This window comes from Hylaeus volcanicus, chromosome 1 (genome assembly GCF_026283585.1).
Source record: "Hylaeus volcanicus isolate JK05 chromosome 1, UHH_iyHylVolc1.0_haploid, whole genome shotgun sequence".
NCBI classification, from domain to species: Eukaryota; Metazoa; Arthropoda; class Insecta; order Hymenoptera; family Colletidae; genus Hylaeus; species Hylaeus volcanicus.
This window is the reverse complement of record NC_071976.1, coordinates 19062334-19075709: the sequence shown is the minus strand read 5'-3', so window position 1 is coordinate 19075709 and position 13376 is coordinate 19062334. Positions and strand designations below refer to the sequence as shown.

General features: G+C 32.1%; 1 protein-coding gene across 3 annotated transcripts in view; it reads right to left on the bottom strand.

Annotated features, from left to right (window-relative positions):
- Positions 1–13376, bottom strand: part of LOC128883069 (semaphorin-1A-like) — a 582486-nt gene that overhangs the window by 205643 nt on the left and 363467 nt on the right. For 2 of the 3 annotated variants that reach the window (XM_054135057.1, XM_054135071.1), the window contains exon 4: positions 6091–6142. In XM_054135057.1, coding sequence (XP_053991032.1) covers positions 6091–6142 — 52 coding nt within the window. Of the gene's footprint in view, positions 1–6090; positions 6341–13376 lie in introns of those variants that run through there. The other variant, XM_054135065.1, reaches the window with a different exon arrangement.

Sequence of the window (13376 nt, the reverse complement as noted above, 5' to 3'; positions counted from 1 at the left end):
CTATTTAGAAACAGTCTTTAATTTAGAAAGAATTTTCTACAGTAGCATATGCCAATCTAGGCTGACAATAATTCCTCGATACTGATACTGGGAACATTGAAAGCCAAGTCTGTTTCCAAACATTGTCAGTAGACAACCATCAACACAGTAAATAAATTCAAGAGGCTAAATACTGAAATTAAAAAGCCTATACAGTGGGTGTAGACAGTATTCGTACATCGATCAATTTCCAAAAGAACTATGTGAAATTGTAATTTAATAACTTTTTTTTTTATAAACAATGATATTCTACATATTCTTGGTAATATCTAGAATAGATACAGTACGAAAAGATTGGGTATTTTGTATAAGTGAGAAATCAACAAGAAAAAACAATAAATCGATAAAAATACAGAAGCAATAAGTATTCGTACAAGTGTTAAATTTTAAAAATTTCATTTAAAGAAAACGAAATTTACATTAATTTATAAATAATTAATACTTCGTGGGATTTCCTTTTGATTTTATAATTACTGCAACTCTTCTAGGAATTAAATTAACTATAATAAATGTCGATGTTATTCGGGGTGGGATCTTTTGTCATTCCTTTATTAGAGCATTTTTTAAGTCTTTTTTACTGGAAATTTAATGTTTTCTAATTCTCACGAAGCAATAAACTGATGTGCTTATGTTACAACTTCTACTGTAAATTGTTCGTCATAAGAACCGTGCGAATACTTATTGTTTCTATATTTCTACCAATTTTTCATATTTTCTTGTTAATTTCGAAAATTACATAAACGAGAATATGTAGAATATCATTGATTATAAAAAAAGGAGTTAATAAACTACAATTTTACACAGGTTTTTTGGGAAATTGATCGATGTACGAATACATTCTACACCCACTGTAAATAGGCTCTCGGTAAATAAAGTGTTAAGTTGAAAAATCCATGTACACTAATTTGGAAATTATAGGAAATATGGATGTACACAAGTGTAGATGTATGCTTGACGGTTCGCTTTTATTTTTCACAAATAGTTTATCAGGACGTTATGTAACAAGGTATGGACACTTCTACATATGGAGTAGTGATGCTATTAAACTATTGGCAAAATTCTGTATGCATAAGTATGTTTATGTATGTATTTATGTATGAATGTATATTGATCTGTTTGCTGTATATCTCAGGAATAATTTATCAGACAATTATGAAATTTGTTATGATGAATTATATGTGAGTATTGATCCTAGTAAGTGACAAAATTCTCTAGGTATGGATATGTATATGTATGTATGACGGCCTGTTCTTTTCTTTATATCTGTAAAGTTATGTATCAGAAAATCATGAAACTGGATGTCCTGAGATCTATGTACATATAAAGCGTTAGCACCATTAAATTCTTAAATAAATTCTGTATGCCTAAATGTGTTTACGTATGTGTTTATGTACAGGATTAGGCAGCTAAACTGTTACAGAGGGATAATGCGTAAACTATCGTGGATATAAAAAAACCCCACAAGAAGGTTCGAGGGGGCTTATCTTATATGACTATTGATTATTTGGTACAGATGCTGAGGCTGTATCAGGCATACCGCCGTTTTTTTAAATGGAATCTTGAGCTGTTGTCTACACATTATGAAAGCTGACGTTGAGACGAATCCATGGACCATTAATACATGGTCATTCAAGGTTATGCATTGATAGATTTCACCTTGAATGACCTTGTACTATAGATCGATGGATTCGTCTAAACGTCAGCTTTCATAATGTGTAAATAAAATCCATGGTTTCGTTGAAAAAAATGCCGATGATCTTGATACACCCTCAGCAAAAAAAAAGGAATAGTCATATAAAATAGTCCCCCTCGAACTTTCTAACTTTTTCCTATAAGATTTTTTTGTATCTACGATAGTTTAGGCATTATCGCTCCGTAACAATTTAGCTGTCCCACCCTGTCTAACTGTATGTAAAAAACTATAAAATTTGAAATGTTAGTATCTGTATATCTCTTTGCGCCATAGGAATTCAGGTCATAAAATAGACCCATCTTGCACCGGAATTTTATTGCGTTTTAAATCAAACAAAATTGTTATATTTTTATTAATAAAGGTATCACATAATGTAACAAAATACAAAAATTACCTACACTATATTCAAATCACATTTATAGTTTTAAGAATATTAAAACATAAACAATAAATAAAAATATGTTTTTTTGTATTACTCCCCAAGTTGCATGGTGAGACGAATGAAATCCCACCATACTTTTATCATTTGCAAAGAAATTTAATCTTTAGTTTTTATTATAAAACACTTCACTTGCATATAGAACTAATTTTTATATAAATTAACTTACCTCTACGATTTTCACATAAAACCAGGAAAGAATTATTATCGCAATAAACCTTCCGCTTACAACAATTGTTGAACCGGTATTAGCATGTTGAAAGTTGCCAACATAAGTGCATACATTTGTAACATTGGATGAATATATTATCAACTGCTTTACGTAAATAAGACGAAATATAAACCTATACGCATGCAGCTATTGCAAAATTTCGAGGTGGGATTAAAAATGTCCCACCGTGCATTACGGTCCATCAAAAAGGTGGGACACTTTTAATCTCACCGTGCCCCAAAGAGATAAAAGATATTGATGCCATTCAATTTTAATTAGACAGTAGATAAGTCCCTTGTTTACAAATTTTAAGATATAAGTTTTTACATCAGCAACGAGAAATTTCGATACTTCCTAAACTAATACCGAGGAAGTTCTGCAACAACGATGTCAGCTTTTTTCGGCATCGATATCGATGTACCAAACTCTAACTCCGTACTGAGGAAAGTGTCATAGAGTCGACGAGGGGACTTTTAGTATTCTATTCTAAGCGACAGTACTTTATGGCTTGGAGAAACCCGTCTCCGATCGATCTCCAGCCTCAGCGCTGCGTCACGTCTCTTGGCAGCCAAGATCTTCTTTCCCACTCCCCTTCCGCCTAACTTTATCTTCACTCACGCCTTCTATCGCGATCCTCGCCCTTTCCATCGATTTCACTCACGAGCCAGTTTCGTCGAGCACAGTTTCGCGACTCGTGTCGTTTCCGACAGGATCAATATCGAGTTTGTGATTTTGACTTCCTGCAGACCTGTCTGCCGATAGGACCAATTCCATGACGTATCCGTGAAGATTCTGCTGACGAGCGTCAACCTATTCGGAGTCAGCATACCTTTATCGTTTTGGAAACACCTGGGACAAATTCTCAACAAACTCGTCGTCGCGTATCAACAGAAATTGATTTTAAATGAACGAACAGTTTATTTCGTTAGGTTAAATTTTAAAATTCATAAACGACTGCATATTATATTTGATGATCGTAAGATGCAATATTTCTGATAAAGTTAAAATTTAGGTCTTGAGACTATTCTAGCAAATGATATGTTGTAACTTGATATGTTGAGAATTCTTGCAACTTTCATATATCCACCCTATTCTACTTCTATGTAACGTGTTTTTATGGGATGATACGAGATAATTCTCCGTTGCACCGTGCAAAACATTAAATATAGATTCTTGATAATTATATAGATATGAATAATGAACAGTTATGTAATGCATACGTGTTCTTGAAGTCTTGGTCCAAATGATGTACGTTTTCTTGTATTTATAGGTATTTTTTTCTTGAATTTAGAAAAGTACCTGCAGCTGTAGTTGGCATGATACAATATACCAAATTATTTATATATATTCTATATAGACTATATATTATATGTATATACTGTATCATTTTACATATAAAAGAACGTTAAAAGCAAAAGGGGAGAAATTAAATCGATTAATGAACGAATTAATTTGAAAATTCAGAACGTTAAGATACTTAAATGAAAATTCGATAATCTTGGATATGAAAAGATTATCACAATTGTAAAAAAAGGACTGCCAAGCGTAAATTTTGTATTAGATGAATAAGTATACAACTAAATTAAAAATGTAGTAGGGAACATAATCCTTCTTAATCTAAACAGTTATTAGTCACATAAAATAATTTACAGTAAAACAAGATTTACTTTGATACATGTTTTTCTATCATAAATAACATTTCTTTCTGGTTACCTTCATTAAGCAAATCAATGCATGATATGCTTCTAATAGCAAAACAAGAATTTTGTAATGAAGTATCGAAAGTAGAGATCGAAATTTCAAGTATGTTTCCTAAAAAGAATTTGAAAATATCGACACGTCGATAAATATATTTAAAAAGTTAATTTTAAATATAGATACTTACTTTGTTTAACATATTCTTTTACCACTATTGCATGCGAATAAAAATAAACGTTTCAATACATTCTACAATTCGCATAAATATTATAACATCTTTTTAATTAAATGGGAAAAAAGCAAATCGATTCGTCGATATACCATTAGTATATACTAGCAATTACTATTTTTTAGTTTAGTTACTATTACTTAGTAATACTATAATCAAATGATACACTGATAAGGACAATGACAATTTCATATAACCAAACGTAACTACAAATCGATTATTTGCATTCTAACGAAAAATGTGTCGAAGAAGAAACAAAACAACTAGTAATCAAAGACACCAGAGTCATGGGTATCATCAAGTACCGGATATTTGGCAAACACGCCTGGAAACGAATCGACGCCAAAATATCAATTTCAAACGCAAAGGCATGTTATCAAAACAGACATCGAGGCAATCGCTATCTATGGCAAACGAACGTGCCTGCAGTAGGTATTAAGAGGATCGAGTCTATTCCCTCGAACCCTTTCGATCGATCGAACGAGTGAAACGTGAAGAATGAGCAATAGAAACTCAGCCTGAAAGGGGAGTGAAATTTTCAACAGATCAATTGACGAGCAATCGGGCACTTTCAGAGTTCAAGAATCGTGCTCGGTCGCAAAAGTCGATCGATAATCCCTCAGTGTTTGCGATGAGAGCCCGGATAGCGTGGATTATACGCAGAGCTCGAAAAAATACCTATTACCATGTAAATCCATTCAGGCTTTCATCCAGCCGGTTCTATCGATAAAACTAACACCTTCTTTTCCAAACTTTTTTGTGTCATTGGTGCCTTCGATCAGTCGCTGGCAAAACAAAACGTTTAAATCGACGCTTGTCGCACAACAGTACAAAATGAGAATTGTATCAGGTCATCCCGTATTTAATTACGACTATATTTCTCTTTTCGAAGCGGGTGAAACGAAACAATTCGTTTGCATATGATGAGCTCGTTTAATTCGTTGCTTTGGTATCGCTGATAATGTGTTATTGCATATGAAGTTTCGCATTTCATGTGTTTTAAAGCGTGATGAGAGGAAAAATCCATAACGCTAGTTAAAAAATTGTGAAGATAAGTACTACTTACATAGTTTCTGAGATAAGTACTTCTTAGTTAAATTGGCTACGTTTCCGTTTATTTTTCAGTTATTTCAGTTTATCAGTCTATTCAAATAAATGTTCAATCTATAATGTTTCTTTGTCATCTTTTGATATTTTCAAAATCAGAATGTTTCGTGAAAGTTGTTGTTTCAATTAAATACAAGTTTAAAAAGAAACTTAAATATGTTAATTTAAGTTTATATACGATATAAATAGAATTAAATATATGTTTCTTTAAAACACAAACTTGTACCTAACGTTCCAGCCAATTTTTACCTACATATGACTCATCATATTTGCTCCAATTTATTCAAAAATAAGAACAACATTCACACAAATGCATCTCTGTTTGAAAGACTGTTCCGTATCGCATCCCTTTTCAAAGCATCAAATTAAACGCATTGCCACGATTTAAAGCTCGTACAATTTCATCAGCAACGTTAAAAATGACACACGGTAAAATAAATATTATTCCCAACGAACGTTAACCTCCCTGTATACGTTGTATCGTGACGACAACTATCGTATTTCTTCCATGGCATTAAAAACACTTGCTACGTTTCCCGAGATAAAATCGGAATTGTCTCGCGGTGGAATTTTCCCGATTTCAGATAACCGTGCGTGGCTTTAAAATACCACTGCCACTGCAGATTCGAAGCTTTCAGATAGGCTGGTACAAGGTTTTCAGCGTTTACACTCACCTGATCGACGATCTCCGCTAGGTCGTGCAGACTTATGTTGTAAATGGCGTTCCTAGAAAAAAAAAACAAAACGAGAACGTTAAGTCTTGCCTCGTAAATCCTTCTCGCAATCTTTCCGCATCCCGCCTTCCGAACAATCTGGACGGAAGGCCGGATAACCATTAGTAATTACGGTAAACGTGACAGGGCTTATGAAACAACGCTTCCCGTTAATGGAGAATAATAAAATAATGTTTGGAAAATAAGTATAACCGACTTCGAAAAAATATTAAAATTGCACTAAAAAGTATGAAATAATATTTATTTAATTTATATTAAATGATATTTAATAATATATTAAATTTCTATTTCCTTTATATTAATTTATATTAAATAATCTTTTCCTAGTCGGCGCAAAATTAAACATTTTTAAGTCCTGCTTGAGTTAGTTCTTGGTGAAGGCGGCAATATTGAATGCTGTTAATGTATACATGTATACTGTCTACGTGGAAATACTGTCTGAGAGAGTTTGATGTATTTGTTGTGCCGATGCGGGGGGACAATATTGCATACAGATGATGTGTATACTATCTACACAAAACTACTGTCTGAGTAGGTTTGGGGCATTCTTTTTTGCGGGGCCTGGGGTGGAAATATTGGTTACTGCGAATGTATATTAGCATAATTCTCTCTATGAAGATAATGTCTGAGTAGGTTGGGATAGTATTTGATGGAGGTGGCGATATTGAATAATGTTAATGTATATGATGTCTAAAGTAGATTGATCATAGCAATAATTTAAGGGCATAAGTTTTGTTCCACCGACAGAAAGTTAAACCAAATTTGGTAACTTTGAATGTAAGTAATTTTTCAATTTGCGCCGACTACGAAAAGGTTATTTAACATAATTTAATATAAAGGAAATAGAAATTTAATATATTATTCATACTTATTGCAATATTATTGCCATTCATGCAAGCTGAGCATGCAGCCATACAGTTTAATAAACTCTTTAACTGAATAATTGTGGTTTCCTTCGTCTCCGACTTGTCCATCCTCACATTATTTTATCAATAAAATTATTTCTTTATTACAAGAATTGTAATAATTACATTATATAATAATTTTAGAGAATAATTCTAGAGAGAAGTACATGAAGTCATTTTTAAAGTACATGAGCCAAACTGATCGGCTTGGTAGTTTTAGTGTTGGAACATTCAAAGAGCTCGAGACAATTTTGCAAATTCATGAAAAGGAACAGAGGTTGACACCTTTATATAAATTGAACGCTTGCTCGTGACAGGCAGTTCTTCGATTCATCTGAAAAGATTACCGTGAAAAGGACTGACATCAGAATGGATATTGATCCTTGTTCTCGTTGATACGTGTAGACTCCCCAAATGTGATCCCTCGACTCATGGCCTTCTGTGAACTTTGGCGCATGACGCGACTCCTAATGCGTCATGCACGCAGCAAAGTCTCAATCCAATTTACAAAAGTGTAATCTTTCCCAGGCAACAGGGTCTCTTGTACTATTTCGATGAAGAAAGTTTTCCCTTTACTATTCCTTAAGTAATAGGAAAAGTGATGAATCATAGCAAATAAATCTGAAGAATATATCGTATGCCGTAGGGTAAAATACCAGTTGTGTATGTCAGCTCACAAAAGAAAAGTTCAGCAATTGGTACACGCCGAAAATTTGAAATTTTGCAGAAATAAAGTTCATGAGAACCTAATAACAGAGCTCTTCTCAAATTTCACAGAAAAGCGGTTTTAAGGGTAGAAACCACCCTTCGAAAGAATTTTATATGTATCATTCGAATATAAATATCTCTTATTTGATGACCTCATTATAAGTTTTGGCGGAAAATTCTACACCTTGATCAGTTTCAGATCCATAGTTACATATTTCGTTGTAACTTGTGGATTTATTGTTTAATTCTAGAAATTTGTTCTGTGTCTAACATTATTTTCTCTCTTTAGCAATAAACGTATTATCCAGATAACTTGCCTTAAATGGTCTGTCCTGTATATTTTGTTTCGTTAATTTTGCAGTAATACCCAATCAGGTAATCCCTGATTCCCATTAGACATAGAAACAACACACGTTTCGAGATTGTCAAAGCTACCAATTTCCCTCGAGCGTCTGAGAACTATCATCTTAGGTCAAGCTTTCTCGCGAATTTTCAGGCAGTCTGACGTGGATTTGCTTCGATTAAAATTCTCAAACCTTTGCTGTTCACCTTCTCTACGGGTCTGTCCCTTTCTTAGCTTTCGAGATTGGTACCACTGGAAGAAAACTTGAGAAATTCCACTGTAAACCTAGAATTCATTAGCATTTTCCTCTTGGAATGTCAAAATAATTCCTGAGGCTAGAATTGCCAAGTAATTGTGTTCAGCCACGCGCGATAAAGTTAAACAAATGGCATTTGCGTCGGGAAAGCAAGACTAACATTTCTACGTCATGAGTATATTGCGATATTTAACGACGATTCCACGTTACATTATAAATAATTTATTAAGGAATAATTTATAAAAATTAAAAGACGATCGAAATAGTTGGATCAAAGTTTTTGAGATTTGATGGATGCCAGCTGAAAAAGATACGTTTCTTAGTTTTGAATTTTCAATCAAGGACGTGTGAGTGCTACACGTTCGATAATAAGTTCTACGCTAAATTGATTAAGTTCGGTATTAAGTTAGCTCGAATATTAAGCTACACTCGATATATCGGCTTTAATACGTCGCACGTAGCATAACTTGGAAACTTCGTTTATGCGCACTCCGCTGCAATTACTTCATTTAATCCTGACAAAGCAGTACGTCGGTATTCTTCCGTGATCCAATCAACCGTGAAATAACCAACTCGTCTCACTAACTGTAATTCCTATAGTCGACTAAAAATGAAAAACTTCAAAAAAATTCTATAAACAGCCTTCTTAGGAAAACAGGAGATCGATGAACCATAGACACATGCTCTAGGGGTAGTTAGAAATTATTGAATGAAACGGAACTCATTTTTTTCTCTAAATTATTATATTTTTTAGTAGAATATATATTATATTGGATAATGAATTGATTTCAAACAACTATTGAAGACGATTTAAACGGTGTATACAAACTTGGAAGTTTAAATTAATTACTGCAGAATAATAACTATACATCATACTCTGACAAGCTTAATAAACTTATTGCTTTTACTAAAGTTACCGGTTTATTTTGTATGTATGTAACAAGGAAATAATACATTTTTCATTTCAGAGCAAACTATGTGATAGTGACAGAAACATTTAGTGTTTTAGTTTATAAAACACTCTGTAGATCACACAAAACTATTTGTTCTGAATTTATTTATCCAATGGAAAGTGAACGTACAGTAACGTTGGTTATAATAGTAAACTTTATTAGAAGTGACAATTTTAAAAAGTGAAATTTGATTTTGTTTGTTTGGCTTAGTAAATATCGAAGATAAAATGTCTATATGATGTGTATTCCTTGATAATAATACAAATTCGATTTATTGTTTAATGATTTTGCTATTTGTTTACCCTCCGCAAGATATACAAATTCATACTGAAACATAACTCTATAAAGGAATTTTATATACAAATATAATGTATAACTGAATATCGCATTATTCTAAATTCTTATAAAATTCAAGTTTCTATGCATGATTCCTTTTCATTGTAGAGATATTGTACGAGGATAAAGTTTTGTTTTGATTCATTTATGATAGACTCCGTGTTCTCCTTAATCACGAGAGCGATAATCAAATTTTAGTTAAACTGCAATCGTTATGGAAATCCCAATGTTTTGATCGAACAGTTTGTCATTTAAGTTATATTAATTAAGATTTATAGTGAATTAAAGTACAATTAGTTATTCTAACTCGAAAATTAATTAAATACATAAAATAAATACGTGAAGATAATTGTTGTACAAAACTCGAGAGCAACGTACATTCGTTTTATAAAAAAAATGAAAAGTTGATTATCTATTATTCAGATCTACTTTTTTAAGCAAATGGAACCAAATACAAAGAGATTAATCAACTAACAGGATATCGCGGAACAATAAACAATGCGTTCGTGTTAATTGCCAGACCAAACCGTCTGTTGTTTAGGTATTATCAATTTTGACCATGTTGTTATTTTAATATGAATTTCATGACTTTATTTTCCCACAGCAACCATTGTATGATATTTACGAATAAAACGGCTGATACACTGCTTGAACTGGTGCTGCATTGATTTAAAGAATTAGTAAGAAAGTAATCCATTCCATGTAATTACACGTTATTGGTTGTATTTTACTTACATATAAGTAAGGAAAACTGTCTATTTTTCACATCAAGGCTTTCTCCAAGAAAATATTGGTAAATAAGTTTCAAATTTATTTAAATATTCAGTTACATTCAGTTCAATTAAAATTACGAAGAAATAAGTATAACCTTATTTTTTACAAAAAATAATTTTTGTTTAATCTTGCTCAATTTTTCTACTTGTTAGATCATTCCACTTTTTCTGAGCGTACCATTTTTTTTATGTACAGTGGCACTTCAATAAAATAAGTGATTTCTCGTGTAAGGATTTATACCATTGAAAACGATATTACTGTATTCATTTAACTCATATGTAAACAAAATTACTGTTTCCATTTATCACATCAGGGTTTGCTCCTAAAAAATATTAGCAAATCAGTTTAATATTTATTCAGTTCAAAATTAACACGAAATTTTTATTCACCTCTCCTAGTCTCCAATAATTTATGTTTAATTTGCTCAGGTTTTTGAATAGTTAGTTCATACTATTATAACTTCTTTTCCAGAGATAGAAGTCTTAGGGTAATGATTCGTCAAAAGATTGGTATTTTGCGTGTAAGATCTTACAAGAAGATTGTTTTAAAAATAACAATTATTTTTGTTATTGTTGCTCATTTTTATCGATTTCGTATGATCATCGCCTAACCAGTAATGTTGTTGAGCAAATTGTCACAATCATTTCTCCGTCACACATTAATAATTGTTTTTCGCTAATCTGATATTTATGAGAAGATTTTAGCTGTGATACACGACGATGATAATGTCACAGTCAAGATTTCATGCGATAGGTTGCCGGTACTTTTCATGAGAAAGGAAATTCATTGCATACAATTACAATTCTCACCACCATGGGCGATGGTTTGATAACCAGACGTAGTAATCAAATTTCCCATACAACTGTTGCGAGTCACAATATAATGGGAATCTGTATTTAAATCTCATTGGGAAACTCTAGGTTTTCACTATGAAAACGTGTGAACGTAAGGTAAGTACACCTAATTTCGACACTAATGCAGTCATTATCACTTTCAATTCATTTTCAAACCCATTCAATGTGATTATTTAACGGTTTCAAAAATTAACAAGGTATTTTCTTTTAGGAAACCGGATACTTGAGATCTGCTGAGTTTTGCAGCATTGTAATCATTATTTGCAACGATCCCAAAAATTCTCTGTAATTGTGAGGACATAATTTATGAAACTTGTCAAGAAAAAGTATTGTTAAGACTTTCAAATCACTCTATATATTAATGTTTCTATAAGTCTGTTTTAGAGTCAATAAAACATATTTCTATAAAATTCAAATTTAAATTTCAATGAATTCAAAGTCATCAAATTGAGTGATATATAAACAACATTTTACAACTTATGCCAAGTATAAAATTAAACTTACTTACAACGTAACTTTGCAATTCAAATAATTTGTACATGATTGGGAATTTTTTCTAAAATTATAAATCAGATTTTTCCCTAATTTTCTATTACCATTTGTTTATCGTTCGATTCAATTAATATACAAAGTGATTTCCAAGACGTTTACCTTATCCTGCACCTATACAGTAACCGCGAAAAGATTGTTAAAAAAAGTTTCTATTAGAAAGTTAGAACCAATTTGATTTAATGAAACCATTCATGAACACATGAACACACAATTTCTCTTCAAACTTCCTCGGCACTTACACGGTGTTTCAAACTTTGGTTCACGATAATTAACTGGCCAAACGGTTGAGCTCGCTATTAGTGTTATATCGGTTAACCGAGCAATTATCCGACGTAGTAATAACTACTAATCGTGGTCTACTTAGTTAACCACGCGACACTCTGCGACTATAGATTCAACAACTTTGGACACAAAGTTGCCCACATACTGTGGCCAAAAAAAAAGAACTTGTAAAAGAAGATTGAATATTTGTTACAAGAAAGCACATTGAAATCCTAATAAAAATGGACAGGATTTTTTTCTCTCTATTTTATTATCTGATTTAGATTTTCTCTACTTTTATTATTTCAAAACTTCTTTATCTTCAATAAACGAATTAGTAGCTTTTCTCTTTTGCACTCCAGACACGCGTTTGAAATATTACTGATTGATAAAAAGAATATTTCGTTTTATATCTTTCGTTTTTAAACTTTTAATTTCAACCATAACCGTTTTAAAATTTAAATGAATGCTGCAGACGTTACAGTTTACACAACTTCTTGACACTTCAACAACAAAAGTTATAAATAGAGAGAACATTAAGAAAAACATAGTTAGGATGTATGACATACAATTCAAGGTCCATGAACGTCATACGTGAATTGAATTATACCACCATAATTCACATACAGAATTAGTACAATTAATGTCAGATATATCACAAGGAGATGTTTACTAAACAAGATTCCCCACTAATAATAATTAAAAAATTCTTCACAATATGCGAGTATTTTTATTCACAACAAATATCATTCAAATATGAACTTTTAATTAAATTAATCTGTAGATTACGGTCCGTAAATTTCATGTTTATGTATTTATTACTTATGTTGTGTAGTTTTTCTACAAACATTCATGTTTTTCCAGAGCAAATTTCCTTCCACCAATATGTCGAAAGAATTATTCCAGCATTGTTAGTAATTGTTTGTTCGAATAACCAACAAAGTTGGACATCGTATTTGAATTTCTCTTTAACTATACCTCTTATCGAAATAAATACAATCTTAAATTGAACTTTTAAACAGTTTAAACATAAAATTGAAAAGTTTAAAATCCATTATCGAGGAGGGGAAAGATATTAGAAATCGAGTGGGAGATTTAAGATGCTGAGAGGCAATCGGTTGGCATGGGGACGCTGAAATTTAATTGAATCGCGCGACGAAAGAACTGTAATTGCACGGTGGCTGCAATTCGATACCTGATCCATTCTCAGCGAATTCGATCTGTATTTCGTTTCTTGTTACCGGGTGCTGTTTAAAGAGCCCGACTATACGTTTCTACTTCTAC